This window comes from Paramacrobiotus metropolitanus, unplaced genomic scaffold, assembly GCF_019649055.1.
Source record: "Paramacrobiotus metropolitanus isolate TYO unplaced genomic scaffold, Prichtersi_v1.0 Parri_scaffold0000002, whole genome shotgun sequence".
Lineage (NCBI taxonomy): Eukaryota > Metazoa > Tardigrada > Eutardigrada > Parachela > Macrobiotidae > Paramacrobiotus > Paramacrobiotus metropolitanus.
In genome coordinates, this window is record NW_026570222.1 from 3385744 (window position 1) to 3400587 (window position 14844).

Consider the following 14844-nt stretch of genomic DNA (forward strand, 5'->3'; position numbering starts at 1 on the left):
TTTCACAACGAGCCAAACTTTATTGACACACTCGTACAGTATTTTAACCAAGGATTTGTAGTAATGTGGTGTACATACAAGTGATACAATCAACTATTTTATAAATGGGCAACACTTACAAAAAACTACAGTAAAAGCATGCGCAAAGGTCCAAGTGCATTCACGCTAGTCAAAATCCTTTTCAGATTAAGTGTATGCCACTCTAAATGAACTTAAAAGGATAGCGTTACTGCAAGATGCATGATGCACTGCATTTGGTTGCGCTACATACGAGTATCGCTTTGTCGATTTTCATTAACAGTCTTTCCGGACTCATCAACCTACAAAAACAAACAAAAAGTTGACATCTGTTATGTCGTGAGGACGTTTCGATAATCTTTAATTTCGCCTTTTCCGGGTAAAAATCCGGATATTAATAATTAACATACAAATTGATGCTGCTATTTGCGAAGATTTCAAAAAAAGAGTTCAGTACAGAAGCGCAAAAGAATTACAGAAGTCCTATTTTCTTGCAAGAATCAGAGGCCATTGCCGTGTGTTTAGTGAACATCGCCAATATGATATGGAATTTTCTAAATTAAGCGATATCCCTCGCAAGCCGGTACTTACTGCAAGGGGCTGCACTGTTTGGTTATTCAAGGCATATAAAACCGCATCGTGGACAGTAACGAACAGTCGATCCGGTGCATTCAGTTCGCTGGCTTCACAAATCTCCAACATATCACGGACAGATTCTGCAATAACAAAAAATACGATCGCAGAGGAACTAAGTAAACGCAAAAGATTTTTGGTTATAGATCATTTTGATCTTGAAATTAAAAAAACCCTTAGGATTTATCGATTTAGCGCTTACTTTTAGTACAGGCAAGCAACAGGGTGACCCCGATATTTCGACACTCATCAGCCGTTTTCTTCAGGAACCCAACTCCCGTAACATCCACGAAACACACCTCGGAGCAGTCAATCACCACGTGCAACTTTGGAATGCTTGCATCCTCTGAACCATCGGTGGAGTCCGTGTTATCACTGACGATTTCGTTATCCTTCAGGACTTCCTGGCTTAGTGAGCCGGTAACTGTTCGCGGCAAATGCGCATGGGATTTCTTACTTCCGGAAGATACCCGACTTAGCTTGCGCTCATATTGTTCCACCGGTGGCTGTTCTTCGTTGTCTTCGATTACGATGGTATTCGTGAACGCATACCGCTGCTTCTCATCGTTCTCGGTGTCTTCCTTCTCTTCTTTAAGCTCCCGCATGGCATCATGAAGTCCAGCCAGGTTATACAGTCTTGTTTTAATATAAGCTACACGTACGAAGGCTGTCATGATCATGTAGATACCTTAAACTTTGCATAACTATCGGCACTGTTACGCACCGGCATTAGCGAAGTAAATTGGTGCATCGATCCGTACAATTCTCACTTCCGGTCGCTGATAAGCCTAAAAATTAACGTTAAAAATGTAGCTGACTCGGTGATTAGTTTTCGTTCACAACTACACGAGTACTTTAGAAAGGAATCACACAAAGTGATCTGCATACTGCTTGCACATCTGCATCTGCAATTCATAACAATTATTTCTACTAACAGTGGTGTAAATGTCCATCGGTTTGTACAGGTCAGTTCCAGGCAGTCGCCCGAGACCGCGGACTTTTGGTTTTTGCATGCGAAACATCACTGTCATGATAGCATACGCCACGCCAATTCCGACTCCAATATCCACATCCAGAATCAAAACTGACAGAAAGACCACTAGGAATATCGTCTGCAACATTGCCACATGATACATATGATGTTTTGATTATGCTAGTATGCTTATTATTGTATACGTATGTTACTCCTTAATTATTAATTTTCACAAAACTGTACGTCGATATGTAAAGAGCTGCGTCCATACCGTAATACAGTTTGTACAGTAGTTATTGCTTTGAAATGATCGCTTCCACACTTACCCAGTCAACAAAAGATATTTTCCACAAATGTACCAACTCCACTGCCTGCTCCAGGAGATGAATAACAGCCACCATTACAATGCCTCCCAAACAGGCGCGCGGCAGGGGCTGGAGGAGCGGACCCAGAGCCAAAATGACCACTAGAACAATTGTCGACTGCACCAAACTGACTATCTGCAAAAACGAGGATTTATTTGTATTTACATATCGAAATGACCTTTGCATATTATAACTCAACGTTACTTAAACATGCATAACCCTATATTAATTTCTTACTGCACTTATTGATTCTATCTTTATAAATTAAAACTGCACTGTAATAGCGGCCGAAAAAGTCAGCGTGTTATGATCACTTTTGTAAACTGTTCAGTGCATAACCTTTTGTTGGAGTACGAGCACAACACATACTTGCGTCCGGCCACCGGCACCATTCTGCACTGCACTTCTCGCCAACGATGCTCCAGAAGGCATGCTTTGGAAAAATGATCCTACGATATTTCCCACCCCAAGAGCCTGCAGTGGAAATTCATAGATTCTGCTATGCCTTTTTACTGATTTACAGCCGCGGTAAACATGAGCGTGATTAACATAAAGTACACTGGGCATTCAACACGCATATTATGTTGTACTGAGTAGAATGCCGACTTGTTCAGTTATTTTTTTTAAATTTGCAGCGCCTGTAGCTGTTGTCATAAAAGGGTATCCGACGTTATCCATGTTATTACTCACCTTGAATTCCTGATTGGGTGAGATAGCGTAATTATGTTCATTGGCGAACAGCATGCCCAACGTGACTGTGATAGCGAATGCCACGACCGCCAGAGCGAAAGTGTCGCCCAGAATAGCCGGATTGTCCACAACGACCCTGAAGTCCGGCACTGTCGGCGGTGGCATTCCCGTGGGCACGTTGGCCACTGTCACCACGTCATAATTCTCTGCGAACTCGAATGAATACGATACACTTGCGCCAATAATCACCTGTAAGAGAATCGTAAATCATTTCTCATATTGTTGCCCGTATGAAGATATCGGTTGGTTTGAAGCGGTGCGTTACAATGCGACAACTGTCACACCTCCTCTGATAAATTGATTTAAGAGCTACTGTTCGCAGATTATAGCGCTGTTTGATTTGTAAAACTATTCTTATTGGTTGTGTCAACCTACGATGATAAGTTCGGCTGGCACAGGTACGCGAATAATGGCACGGATTTTCTTGTTTTTGTTGATTCCATATTTAATGATAATCAGAATCACGATTGTCACAGCTGAAATTATCATTGCCGGCGGATGGGCCGTGTGAATCACTTCGAAAAACCTTATGTAAGTCTGCAAATATGCCGGAAAATAATATAAATTATTAAATATAAAGAAGTAGTATGATGACCTTTTGTTTATACAGATTACAGATTAACCGCTAATAAAATTAACAAAGGCAGTTTTGTATCTTAAAGTACGTATAACTTTTAAAAACTGTAGGCTAGGTCAACTCAACTAAAATCAAATTAGCTACTTACTTTGACCAGTTTAAATGGTCCGAAAAATTCGTGCAGTCCTTTAACTCCAAATACAGATGTCACTAAAGTAAAACAAATAATTATAGTATACCCAATACGATTCCAGTATACCCAATTATACGGAATACTTTTACAGAAGTTCCTGGTCGTTCACTTACATTGGCTACTGAAAACATGGAATGCCGATGCACACGTGAACCTAAATAAGATACGCATACAAAAATTAAGTTATGGTGTCATGGTAATATTTTAGATGCAAAATGTTTTTTAGACTGAACAATAAAGCAATTTTCATACCCTTGAACCAGCTGGTCAGACAGATAAACAGTCAGGCCCCCAAATTTTAATATTCCAAGCAGAAGCTAGAAAAAGACCAATAGTTTAAATAGGCATTTCATCCATATGGCAGTGTCTCATATTTACAGTTATGTAATTAAAAGCCTCAATTCTGAGACGTTTTGTTGTAATAACAGGCAGGTTTTATTTTTCACGAATGGTGATAGATTTGACTGTTCTGAGTGGGGAAACTAATCATAGATGGCGGCACTAACAAGCAATTATTTATAACTACGTAGGAGTTCGCACCTGCCAGGATCCCACAACGAATGCGGCTGTTGTTGCAACACGAATCGCTTCGATTTCTCGTTCGTTGAATTTTTCCACCGGCAACAACGGTGTCGTTGAATTTTCTACGATACCACTGTTACCGGTGCTGAGCAAAGGAGCCACGGTCGTCCCGAGAGTGGTAGCCATGCTCATACTGACCGGATTAGAATACGATCCCACAATTTTGTTCGTCATCATGGATATAATGGCGAATGTCCCTGTCATTTAATAAACTGTGAAAGCATTCAAAACAGTTGGTTCCGATATTATATTGTAATCGGTGGAGTTAGCTGCTTATATTATTATTTGAGTACAAAATGCTAGTAGCTGTACCCATTGAACACTGCCGAGATGTGCCCATTGCGAAATAGAACAGCGTCGGGATGAAAGATGTATACAGTCCACAGACCTGTTGCATGGTCGAATATAGGTATCAAATTAAATAATACGGATCCAGTGTTTGCTATTTTAGTGTCATGCTTTCACGTGCAAAGGCGAAAGCGAATTACCGACTGCAGAAAATAAAGATGTACATTATGGTCCTCCAAAGAGTTGCCTTATTGTTTGCTCTAGAATGTTATGTACAATGCAGTGATATATATTATGCACTTACAGGTGGTAATCCGGCCAGGATTGCATATGCGATCCCTATAAGCAATACGAAAGCACCAGTTTTGAAAATATTGTTAATGCGGAGGGATGCTTTTGAAAAGATATTGTTCCATACAGTGCGAAATATGTCCTCTGCGTACAGTTTAGGACTGCGCTAACAAACTTCAAAAATAATGCAAATATTTAAAATTAATTAGAGTCGTCAAAGTTACCTTGAGGAACATTCATAACGCCCACAGTGATACCTAAATTGCAGAGGTTTTACAACACCACGACTTAAATGAAAGAATTTTCAAAAACTGCCAGCACCTGCCACGAAATCTGGTATAAGCAATCTTTTGAAGTCATATTTTGGCAGCCAGGCAATTACGGGAAACCAACTGGTAATAAAGGAATAAGCCAATTTTGGGCAAGATTTATTAGACGTCGTTTTCCGTTTCCATAATTTGCCGCCGATTCGTTTTATTTCACCCCAGGGACGCAGTGGAGGTCCCGGTTCCAATAGGCCATAATTGGAATCAAAACTGTCAATGCCCAAACATCTTTTTAAAAAATTTACGCGTAATAATTGTGTCATTATATGCATGTAAGTCCACATTTTTGACAGGTATGGACATTTTTGACAACGCATGTCATATAAAAAAACGGGATCAAACACAGCAATCCAACCACCATAAGTTTCTGTTTGTGATGGTGTGACCTTTCAGATTTTTTTCTCGCCAGCTCTCAAGTAACATGAACAAAATCGTACAGAAATAATTTGGCAGGAGATTACTCAGAGTGCAGAAGATTCAGTATTCTACCGGTGTACTCAAACAAATAAAACAACAGCAAAGTGGGCAACTTACGCCTGTTGCGTTAGAATAGGCCGAGTCACGCGGAGCTGTGTGTCAGGTCGCAAACTGTCTCTCTTTCCGTCCTTTCGAGCAAGATCTTTTGGAGGCTCAAGAAAATGTTTTCCCGAGTTCATTTTGAAGAAAAATATTCTTTTTGAACCATTTAATACGAGCGCGGTGCAATCACGATTTTACGTCTGCCAACATTAAGGATCAGTTAGTAACATAAATCCATATCACGCTGTGTTCATCCGGTCCAAACAAATATTGCAAGCGTTTCAGGTGACAAGTTTAGTATCGCATTTTCCAGTAATGTAAAGGGCAGAAACAATATTCGATCGTCATTAATTAAAACGTACCGGTCTGTATAACTCACGTCTTCATCCTTTTGGCTATCTAAAATTCGTAACTCCTAGCTGCAGCTTCAGCTGATAGGGCTGCATTGCGGCATACAACCGACTGATACCTTTCCAGTGATTGACCAAAGAAAACGACATTTCAGCAAAATTTGATACGGTATCACACTCATACCAGATCAAAAATCAAAATACTGCCGGTCCGAACGCGTTAAAAGTCAGTAAGTGTCTTTAAAGTGCATTAATGCGTAGTTAAATTGTGTCATTGCTACGATATTTGCATATTGTAGGTGTGCATATTTAAATTCAGATATATGTATTAATTTCATTTCCCAACACATAATCACATACCAGTTTCGATAAAATGGTATTATCTGAATTTTCTTTGGAATTCTTCAGTTTTTACACCTCAAAAAGTTTGGTCAGATTGGTTTCGTTGATGTACTTACAACTCCTATTATTAGATGAATGCATATAATACAATACAATTACAGATTACACGCGAACATGTTTAATATATTTTTTTCGGATTTTGTTTCGCATTAGAAAAGTCGAACCGGAAAACTGCCTTATAGAGCTTGAAGATGCGCCGTGATATATAAAGTATGTATCCTTTTGTGCGTAACTGTAATTTGCGCTGGTGTCCATCTCAATAAACCAGTACATTAGTACAGTAATTTTATTTCAGTTAATTGGCAAAAGAAATTATTCCACAGTTTAAGTTTTATATGGGATCGATATGAACGCAAACACTTTCAAATTTTAATTGTCTGCATTTACAAAGTCATACGGCACCATGCAAAATAATGTTAGCCGCAATAGACGGTAGTTTGCAAACTGGCAGGGAAAGAGCAAATAAACTGCACAATCAACGGACCCTCCAACCACATTAATATTGTCCTATGTACTCGTATTAACTCTATATTAATTATAATAAATACGCTATGCTTGTGGTTTAAAAGCATGGAATGTTTTAGGTGGGTAACACTGATCATGACTCGTCCACTACGGTAGTCGATTTGATAAGTATGCACAGTCGATCTTATGATTAGGATGGAATCCGCCGAATGGATGCCCTAAATCCTCCGTTCGATGGAACCCGTCGAAACCTTTGTTCACACATACTAATTGTTGAAACACAATGGGTTCACATTTTGGTTGGATAAGTTTAGAAAATTACAATTTTTTGGTACAAATTTGTTTGTTTTACAAAGTTAAATCGGCAAGCAAAAATTTCAAAATTAAATAAAAACCTTAACAGTAAATTGGTAAGAATCATCATTCAAAGTACGTTGGAACTTGGATAATAGTGAAAAACAATAATAATTGTATAAATTCCCCACTTGTTAAAGTGAGTAATTACTAAATTCTGTTATGATGACTTATTCAAAGGAAGAAGACCAACGCGGACAACCCGGTAATGCCGATGTATTTATTATACAATGTATTCCAGTACGTACTCGGTGCAAGTAAAGTGGTTCACAACCACCACTAGTTTACTGATCCATAGTATCATTAACGATTTCTTTTTATACGATTTCTTTTTTCTCGTACTTTTTACTATAATATCTCGTACTTGTAGTACGAGTATGCACGCAGAAGTCAGTAATGTCGTCCAGGAAACGACTTGTAGCGAGCGTATCAGTTCAGCAGCTGTGCAACAACGTGTTCCAAAAATGCAGCAATTTTAACTGACTGCATACAATATTTTAGCAATCTGTTCTGTTATCAGTATCAAATTAAGAAATGAAAATTAGTACCTAAACAAAACGTTCAGGAAAGCTGACAAAAATGGATGTTATCAGTGAATACCTTATTTCTATCCGATGCAAGCTGAGATGCGGCAGATAACCTTTTGTGGCGTTTTGATAAATTTCCTGGCTACACTGTTAGTCTTGTGGTGTTTGTTTGTTCTGTATGAACTTCGCGAAGCATTTGGCGATCGGGAAATCAGGGATCGTGCGAGATTACGGCTGATCCACGATCTGAAACATTTTTCCAGAACTTCTCAAGATATTATTGAACAGACAATTAATGCCGTCGCATATATTACCGCGGATTACGAATTTTATCTGCAGAGCGCGTCTGCTTTCGTACTTGAAACATACACCCGTGTCAAAGAACTGGTGTCTTCGCATGTCAACTATTACTTATCCCCGAAACCGGAAGCCGTGTCTAAAGTCAAAGAAACCTCCTTCTGGTGAACGGTAGACTATCACGAAGGCATTTCTTTCAGCAACTGATGACAATTCATACAACAGTCAATGAACGGAAAAGCAAAACTACTTAAAAAGGGCTTGAAAACCAAAACCGCAAATCGCAGCAAAGGTCAACAAGCGTCAACAGGGATTGCATGATTTGCATCCGTCGTTTTTTTCTCTACTCTCCACTGCCGCGATTTTGTCGTTCCTTGACCTTGCTCCCGCACCAAATTTTTTGTCAGTTGTTAACTGTTAAGTTAGTGGGTACACTCTATAATTATATTTATAAACATATGCAATTTAAGTGCTCTAGCACAAGGCATTCGGAGGTACTAGTACTTTGTGTTATGATTTATTTTGTTGGAGATGCGCTGCCATCACTGTTTCCGTAGCTAAAAATTATTAGTTTTGTGTTGACATGAAATTATTAAAAATCTGCAGAAAACCAATGCTCAAATGTTCGGAATAACCGCCTCCGGTACTCCAATGCTCAAATGTGCTCAAATGCTCCAAACCAGTGCTCAAATGTTCGGAATAACCGCCGCCGCCACAAAGTATCAATGTTATGAACTTACTAGCATCTACTGCATAAGCGTTAAAGTGACATTAGCGTAAATATAGATACACCGTTCAAATTTGTACAGCAAATAAATTAATAATCACATAAGAAAGCCAAGGCGATTCATGATCGTAACGGTACATGTTATCTTATATTATGTGAGCAGTTAATAGTTATTGCCACCGCGTTTACCAGCACGTCTAAACCTGTCATCATAATTTTGGACTTTAATATTCAAACGTTTTTACTACCAGTTTCCAAAAGTTTGAGCAGTAGAAACAACCATGTCTAAAGCCAGAAGTACATCATCAGCCTTTGAAAAAATAATGATCACATTTGTAGACCACAAGTTTCGAAAACGAAGTTAATAAAAGATAAAACACAGACGATTCAAGCACAGAAATACACTGAAAATTCTGTGCGGCACCGGGGACAAACTATAAATCAGCATAGACCCTTAAAAACAACAATCACGAGCAATTAATACGAAGCCAACCAGTTCGTACCCTGAGTTGCAAAATTAAATAACAGTATTCGTATACATTTGTATAAAACTATCGGCTTTTCTTTGGAACTGAATCAGGCAAAAGGAGCAGCGCTTATTTGTACTTAATTTATCCACTTGTACTGGACTTATTCGGATCCGTCTGAGTTGAGTAAAGCACCGCATCATGAACAGTTAGGTACAAACGATCCGGTCCCAATGTTTTCTCAAATCCACTTAAGGCTAAGGTTTCCCGCGCAGAAGCTGAATAACAAAATCTGATTAAACAATAAGAAAAAAAAATTTACACGCAGATAAGACAAAGCTTTTGGAGACAAAAAACAAAATATTTTCAAAAGCGCATTATGCTGGGAAAAGTAGAGTCTTTAACTCACAAACGTCAAAAAATGTCCAGCCACATTTTCTATGGGAATTTCTACATATTCAAGCAAAATTACAACACCGTCGCTTGCCACTTATTTATGACTGTAATTTCTTTTAATAAAATAGCCCAGTGAATTATCTGCAGGATGCCAATCATTCAGCTTACTAACTTAAAATAACAAAAAACCTATAAGCCCTTCGTAGCCTAAAAGCTCTCTTAAACCAGTTTTCGTGAAGGTGTATGAGTCGGCGGCCAATGAGTCATCAATGCAATGAGACTAAATCAAACATACCTTTACAAGCTGCCAAGAAGAATTCCACGCCCATTGCATTCAATTCCTGCGCCATCTTTTTGAGCATTTCGGCTCCCGTGATATCCATGAAACAGACGGCAGAGCAATCGAAAACCAAATAGCGAGTCGCCGCTCCAAGCAGAACCGAATGGTCCGACAAATCTATCAATGGCACAGGACTACCCGGCAAAACCGATGAATCCGACGAAGCGCTATTGGGCTGGATGACACGAATGGATGAGCTGGAGGATAAATCAACCTCCTGATCATTCCAGGCAGCAGCAAACTGCGTATCAGAAAGACTGCGGTATTTAGGGTGCTTCTGAATTGGAGAAGCACGTAAATCAGACTGAGAATCCACTCTGCCATCCAAACCACACAATTCATAGGTGGTACGACGGAAAAAATCGGCATTGGCAAAATAAAGTGGAGCATCTAAGCGGATAATCTTCATATTCGGCACTTCCATAGCCTAAAGAAAAGAAAGACACATTACACGATGCTCTTTTCTCAAACACTTTCCCAATCTTCAAAAGACAACGTCTGTGAGCTTACGACAACAAGGATAAACTTGCACGTCGCTCTGTATATTATGTACACTGCAGACGTTCCAAAAAATTTGCTTCTATGATAGCTTAAGTGTGACCGCAATGTAACCCAAGACAACAGGCAAGAAATGAATGTTCACTCTGAAAACTATGTACCGTTCGGTAAGAATCAATCCTTTTATAGATATCAGTTTGGGGAACGCGTCCCAACAGCCCAATTTCCGGCCGTTGTGTTCTGAATATGACTGTCAGTAAGCTATAGCCAACTCCGATTCCCAATCCAGAATCCACATCCAAAATTATGACAGCCAGAAACGAAACCAAAAGGACGGACTGCAAAAACAGAATACCTAAGAAAACCGGCTACCAAAAACAATCCGCGATCATGAGCTATTTTCTCACCGTATCAACAAATGAAATACTCCAAAGCTTTGTCACTTCCGATATCTGCTTGAGCATATTTATTAGTGCCACCATAATGATTGAACCAAGACAAGCTTCCGGGAGAGACTCCAATAAAGTACCCAGTTTCAGAAGCACGACGAGCACAAATAATGCTGCGATAATACTCACAACCTGAAATCAACGCGCATGTACCATTCATGTGAGTGTAAAATTTAGTCGCTACATTACAGTATTTTTTGTTATTTTTGCAATAGTGTTAGATCATCCAATAAAGAAAAAAAAACGGATCAGTTTACCAAGATACGTGCGTTGTTACTAATTCACACTAGGCAATTCAAGTATAAAATGTATACTCAATCAGTCTAACCTGTGTCGCACCGCCCACCGCTACTTGTACAGCACTGCGAGCCAACGATCCCGTGGCCGGAATACATTGGAAAAACGAGCAGAATATGTTAGTGACGCCCAAGGCCTTCAGCTCTTGATTTGGGTCGATTTCATATTTAAAACGCTGAGCAAATAGTTTTGCCAGGGACACCGTGATTGTAAATCCAACTACGGCAACAGCAAATGTATCCACTAAAATCTGAGGTAGTAAGACCATGTCGGGGACTTGCGGCTCAGGCATGCCTACAGGAACCTTTCTCACAGTGACGACTTTGTATTTTCCATTGAGATCTAAACTCCATGATGCAAGCGTGCCGAAGATAACCTAGTCATTGAAAAAAATGCCAGTTATGGCCTCCTACAGCAAAACTACAAACGTCATTCAATTCATTAAAAACTTAATCGGAGCTGTGAAACAAGTGACTGGCAAAATTTCAAGTGTTCGAGCTATCCTAAATGCCTATCGCAATTGAGTACTCACAATCAGCAGTTCTGCCGGAAGTGGAAACTTTATCCAGCTTATAACCTTCTTATTTTCGTTCACAAGGTACCTGCAACCGTTGAAATACATAGAATGAAAACAATTCTGAAATTACAAATTTCTGATCGAGTAACTTCTACATACTTCACTAGAAGAAGTGATACGATACATATCAAAGATATGATCAGAGTGGCCACATTGACGTCATGTGTTGCAAGATTAACAAAAAACTGCGAATACGTCTAAAATCAAAGAAAAGGTTCACGCCCATGCTCCCTTGATTTAACGATTCCCGAATATATCAATTCATTCCACTTACTTTAAACAGTTTAAAAGCGCCATAATGTGAAGTGAGATTCTGCATTCCAAATACCGGTTTCAACTGGCTGCTGAACACGTGGAACGAAGCACCCGAGGTAAATCTGTGAGTCATCAAAAACAACAATAACATCCGCCAAATGCCAATAAAACAGACACCGTAATTAACCGCTGCGGATGTCATTTACCCTTTAACGAGCTGATCGGAAAGATACACTGTAAGTGATCCAAGTCCAACTATTCCTAAAACGGCCTGAAAAAATAAATTACCAAATAAAATCGCAGCCAAGCGATAAATAAATTAGTTACAAATGCACACAAAAAATTAGTAGCCCAATCTACATAACACGCACCTGCCACAGTCCAACCGCAAAAGCCACCGTGATGAGTACACCAACCCGAGCGGGAAGATTACTGTCTTCTGCATCCAGATTACCAGTGGTATTCATCATCAAACCCCTCGAACGCAGATGATCTGCTTCCGTGCCTTCGTATTGCTTGACAATTTTGCTGGTCATAAGACTCACAACGGCAAACGTTCCTACAAGAAAATTTTATAATAGCTGAATTTTTCGCTGTCAATATTTCTGTGGTATTTACAACATTGATCAAAACGCCGGATCAACATTTTGCTTGTGGATTACGTTCGCGACCATCGAAGTTCACCAGCACAGTGCCCACTTGCCATCGACTGGCATGAACCAGTTGGAAAAAGAGTCATAATACGGTAATACCATAATAACGATTTATTTGGCATACAGAAGGCAGAGCAAACATTTTCTTCCTCGAAATTCAAACTCACTTCAAAGAATAAGATTTCACTAATGTGTCACGCATGCTACTTCTACGTCTTATATATTGTCAGTGCGAAGCCTACACGATACCGTATGAAAACAGAATCATCTAGTCAACAATTTAGTGAATGAGGTTTAATCACCTGTTTCAATCCCAGAGCGAAGTGGTTAAAAAATTAACTTCATCGAAACCTTTTGAACCACCTAACCAACGGCGTTTCAGAACATACAGAGTCCAAAAGGACAAATAGTCAAATAGGTACCTCATGGTCGTGTGCCGATCATTTCAATTTACGTACAGGAATACCCTAATTAGCAATAAAATTACGTATTATTATCCGCTCTAGCCATTCACGAAGCCAAAAGTTGTAAACAGCAATTATAGAAAGTACTATAATGAAGCCGCCACATTCGAAACATGCCAACATTGTCGGCACCTGAATGTTTACCAATTACCACTGCAAATCGCTCTAACTTGCAAGGCAAAGAAAAATTATTACAGAAACAGCAAAACGACGCCAGCGTTATCAATTTTTAAAAGCTAGCACCATAAATCACTGAAACATATCGGCTGATCAAAGAAACCGTTTCTATCACTACAACAAAAGCTTATCAACTCCATAAAGTACCAGAACCAATAAATCACAGCAGGTCTGCTCATCTAACAACCAATATCAAAATCCTCGCGTTACCGCCATTATGTAAGATTTAAAAGCTGATCTCCCAAGCTCACAAAAAACAGATTTAATTAGAGGGAATTCAATGCAAATTACTTACCAACAGAAACATGTCGCGATGTGCCCATTAGCGTATATATCAACAGCGGGAAAAAACTGGTGTACAGTCCAAATACATGAGGAACTCCACTAAGCTTTCCGTAAGCCATTCCTGTAGTAGGTTACGCAGAATATAAAATGGGAAACGTTTGCGATGCCAATCGTCTACGACGTACCTTGGGGAATATTCATAATACCCACAGTCAATCCTGAAAAAAACAATAACCCAATTAAAGTTACCTTGGCCCAATTAAAAGCAGCACAAAATAACAAAATCGCAGTTTCACTTCGGCTCTACTCCACCTGCGACTAAGTCTCGAAGTAAATCCTGCCGAACATTATAGCGCGGCATCCACTGGAGAATGGGGAATGTCCGCAATATTTTCTTTTTCATAATCCGCGCACAGTTGGTCCGCGAATTGAAAGTCCGATAGATTTTGTGGGACACTTGTCTTTTCAATTTCGTCCATGGCGTCGCTGGTGTTCCGTGTTCTCCGGATTCGTTGTTATCGTCGAATCTATCGAAAGTATCCAGTAATGGCCGTCTCTCCATGATTTAAAAATGAACTAACGGCGTGAGGAAAGTCCAGAAACTGAACTTCCAACAAATCAAATAGAATTTCGTACTTCGCCTGGCTGAAAATGGGACGACTGATACTGAAACGGCTTGGACGCTTCACGCCTCCACTGCGATTATTGGCCACGGGCTCCTCAGCCACATGCGTATTGCTGTCTTCCTCGCTTGATCGTATGAGATTCATCTTCGATAAGAAGACGAGCAGCACAAATAGATATGATCAGTGGCACCTTTTGGCCTCGTCCAAACTCTCTGTCACCGCTTATGGCCGTTCGCCTGGCTGCTTTCGAAAACGGCGAACGCGTGCGTACTTATAGTGTGAGTGTCCGTAATAAAATATTATATGCCATACAGGCATACTACTCGCGATAAGTATTTTTAATCATCAAGCAATCTATCTGCATAAAAAAATTTTGAAAAGAAGCCACAAATGGAACTGGAGTAGTGGAATGCTGCAAAGGCTGTAAAAACTGTGAAGTGTAGAGTGAAGTTATGAACAACAACAACACACAGCAAAAATGCCACTTCTTCCCATGTAAAACGAAATGCAGAGAGTCGAAGTGGCCCAAGTGGGAGTGGGTACACAACCGGAGCCGGACCACAGGCGAGCACTACCCGGCCAGAGCCGACCGTATACAAAGTTATCTAGCTACACACAAGCAATACGAGCCCCTCCGCCTTATGTACTACGTAATTTGTGAATGGTTCCACTGCCGTGACTACTGTCCTGTCCTATAGTAGTCACGATCGTACTGCACTACGA

The 14844-nt window shown here is 39.9% G+C and overlaps 2 protein-coding genes across 3 annotated transcripts; both read right to left on the bottom strand.

Annotated features, from left to right (window-relative positions):
• Positions 1–6005, bottom strand: LOC129586726 (solute carrier family 26 member 6-like). 2 transcript variants are annotated; one of them, XM_055480101.1, is made up of 19 exons: positions 5878–6005; positions 5531–5715; positions 4992–5206; positions 4895–4927; positions 4684–4718; positions 4404–4479; positions 4050–4288; positions 3762–3826; positions 3623–3663; positions 3465–3526; positions 3115–3276; positions 2680–2928; positions 2359–2463; positions 1951–2124; positions 1587–1763; positions 1376–1439; positions 854–1303; positions 610–734; positions 1–320 (listed from the first exon to the last, which is right to left on the bottom strand). In XM_055480101.1, exons 2-19 carry the CDS (start codon positions 5650–5652, stop codon positions 264–266), a joined length of 2451 nt encoding a protein of 816 aa, XP_055336076.1. In that variant the 5' UTR covers positions 5653–5715; positions 5878–6005; the 3' UTR covers positions 1–263. The 2 variants fall into 2 exon arrangements, with proteins under 2 accessions (XP_055336076.1, XP_055336068.1); XM_055480093.1 differs by lacking the exon at positions 5878–6005 and having other exon boundaries at positions 5531–5871.
• A 2841-nt stretch (positions 6006–8846) lies between these two features.
• Positions 8847–14617, bottom strand: LOC129586740 (solute carrier family 26 member 6-like). The gene is made up of 14 exons (XM_055480113.1): positions 14132–14617; positions 13808–14022; positions 13681–13713; positions 13506–13616; positions 12288–12475; positions 12123–12187; positions 11936–12038; positions 11761–11858; positions 11617–11686; positions 11116–11460; positions 10746–10919; positions 10500–10676; positions 9796–10267; positions 8847–9382 (listed from the first exon to the last, which is right to left on the bottom strand). The coding sequence occupies exons 1-14, from the start codon at positions 14263–14265 to the stop codon at positions 9249–9251; spliced, it is 2319 nt and encodes a 772-aa protein (XP_055336088.1). The 5' UTR covers positions 14266–14617; the 3' UTR covers positions 8847–9248.
• Between the last annotated feature and the right edge of the window lie 227 nt (positions 14618–14844).

What these genes read in the sequence shown, in the direction of transcription:
- LOC129586740 (XM_055480113.1), bottom strand. Translation starts at nt 14,265, where the DNA reads ATGAATCTCATACGATCAAGCGAGGAAGACAGCAATACGCATGTGGCT. An exon ending in TATTATGAATATTCCCCAAG is followed by an intron (nt 13,617 to 13,680) that starts GTACGTCGTAGA and finishes AACCTACTACAG; the next exon opens with GAATGGCTTACGGAAAGCTT. An exon ending in GGATTGATTCTTACCGAACG is followed by an intron (nt 10,268 to 10,499) that starts GTACATAGTTTT and finishes TCTTTTCTTTAG; the next exon opens with GCTATGGAAGTGCCGAATAT.
- LOC129586726 (XM_055480101.1), bottom strand. Translation starts at nt 5,652, where the DNA reads ATGAACTCGGGAAAACATTTTCTTGAGCCTCCAAAAGATCTTGCTCGA. An exon ending in ATCTCGGCAGTGTTCAATGG is followed by an intron (nt 4,289 to 4,403) that starts GTACAGCTACTA and finishes ATTAAATGACAG; the next exon opens with GGACATTCGCCATTATATCC. An exon ending in TGCCAGCCGAACTTATCATC is followed by an intron (nt 2,929 to 3,114) that starts GTAGGTTGACAC and finishes ATTCTCTTACAG; the next exon opens with GTGATTATTGGCGCAAGTGT.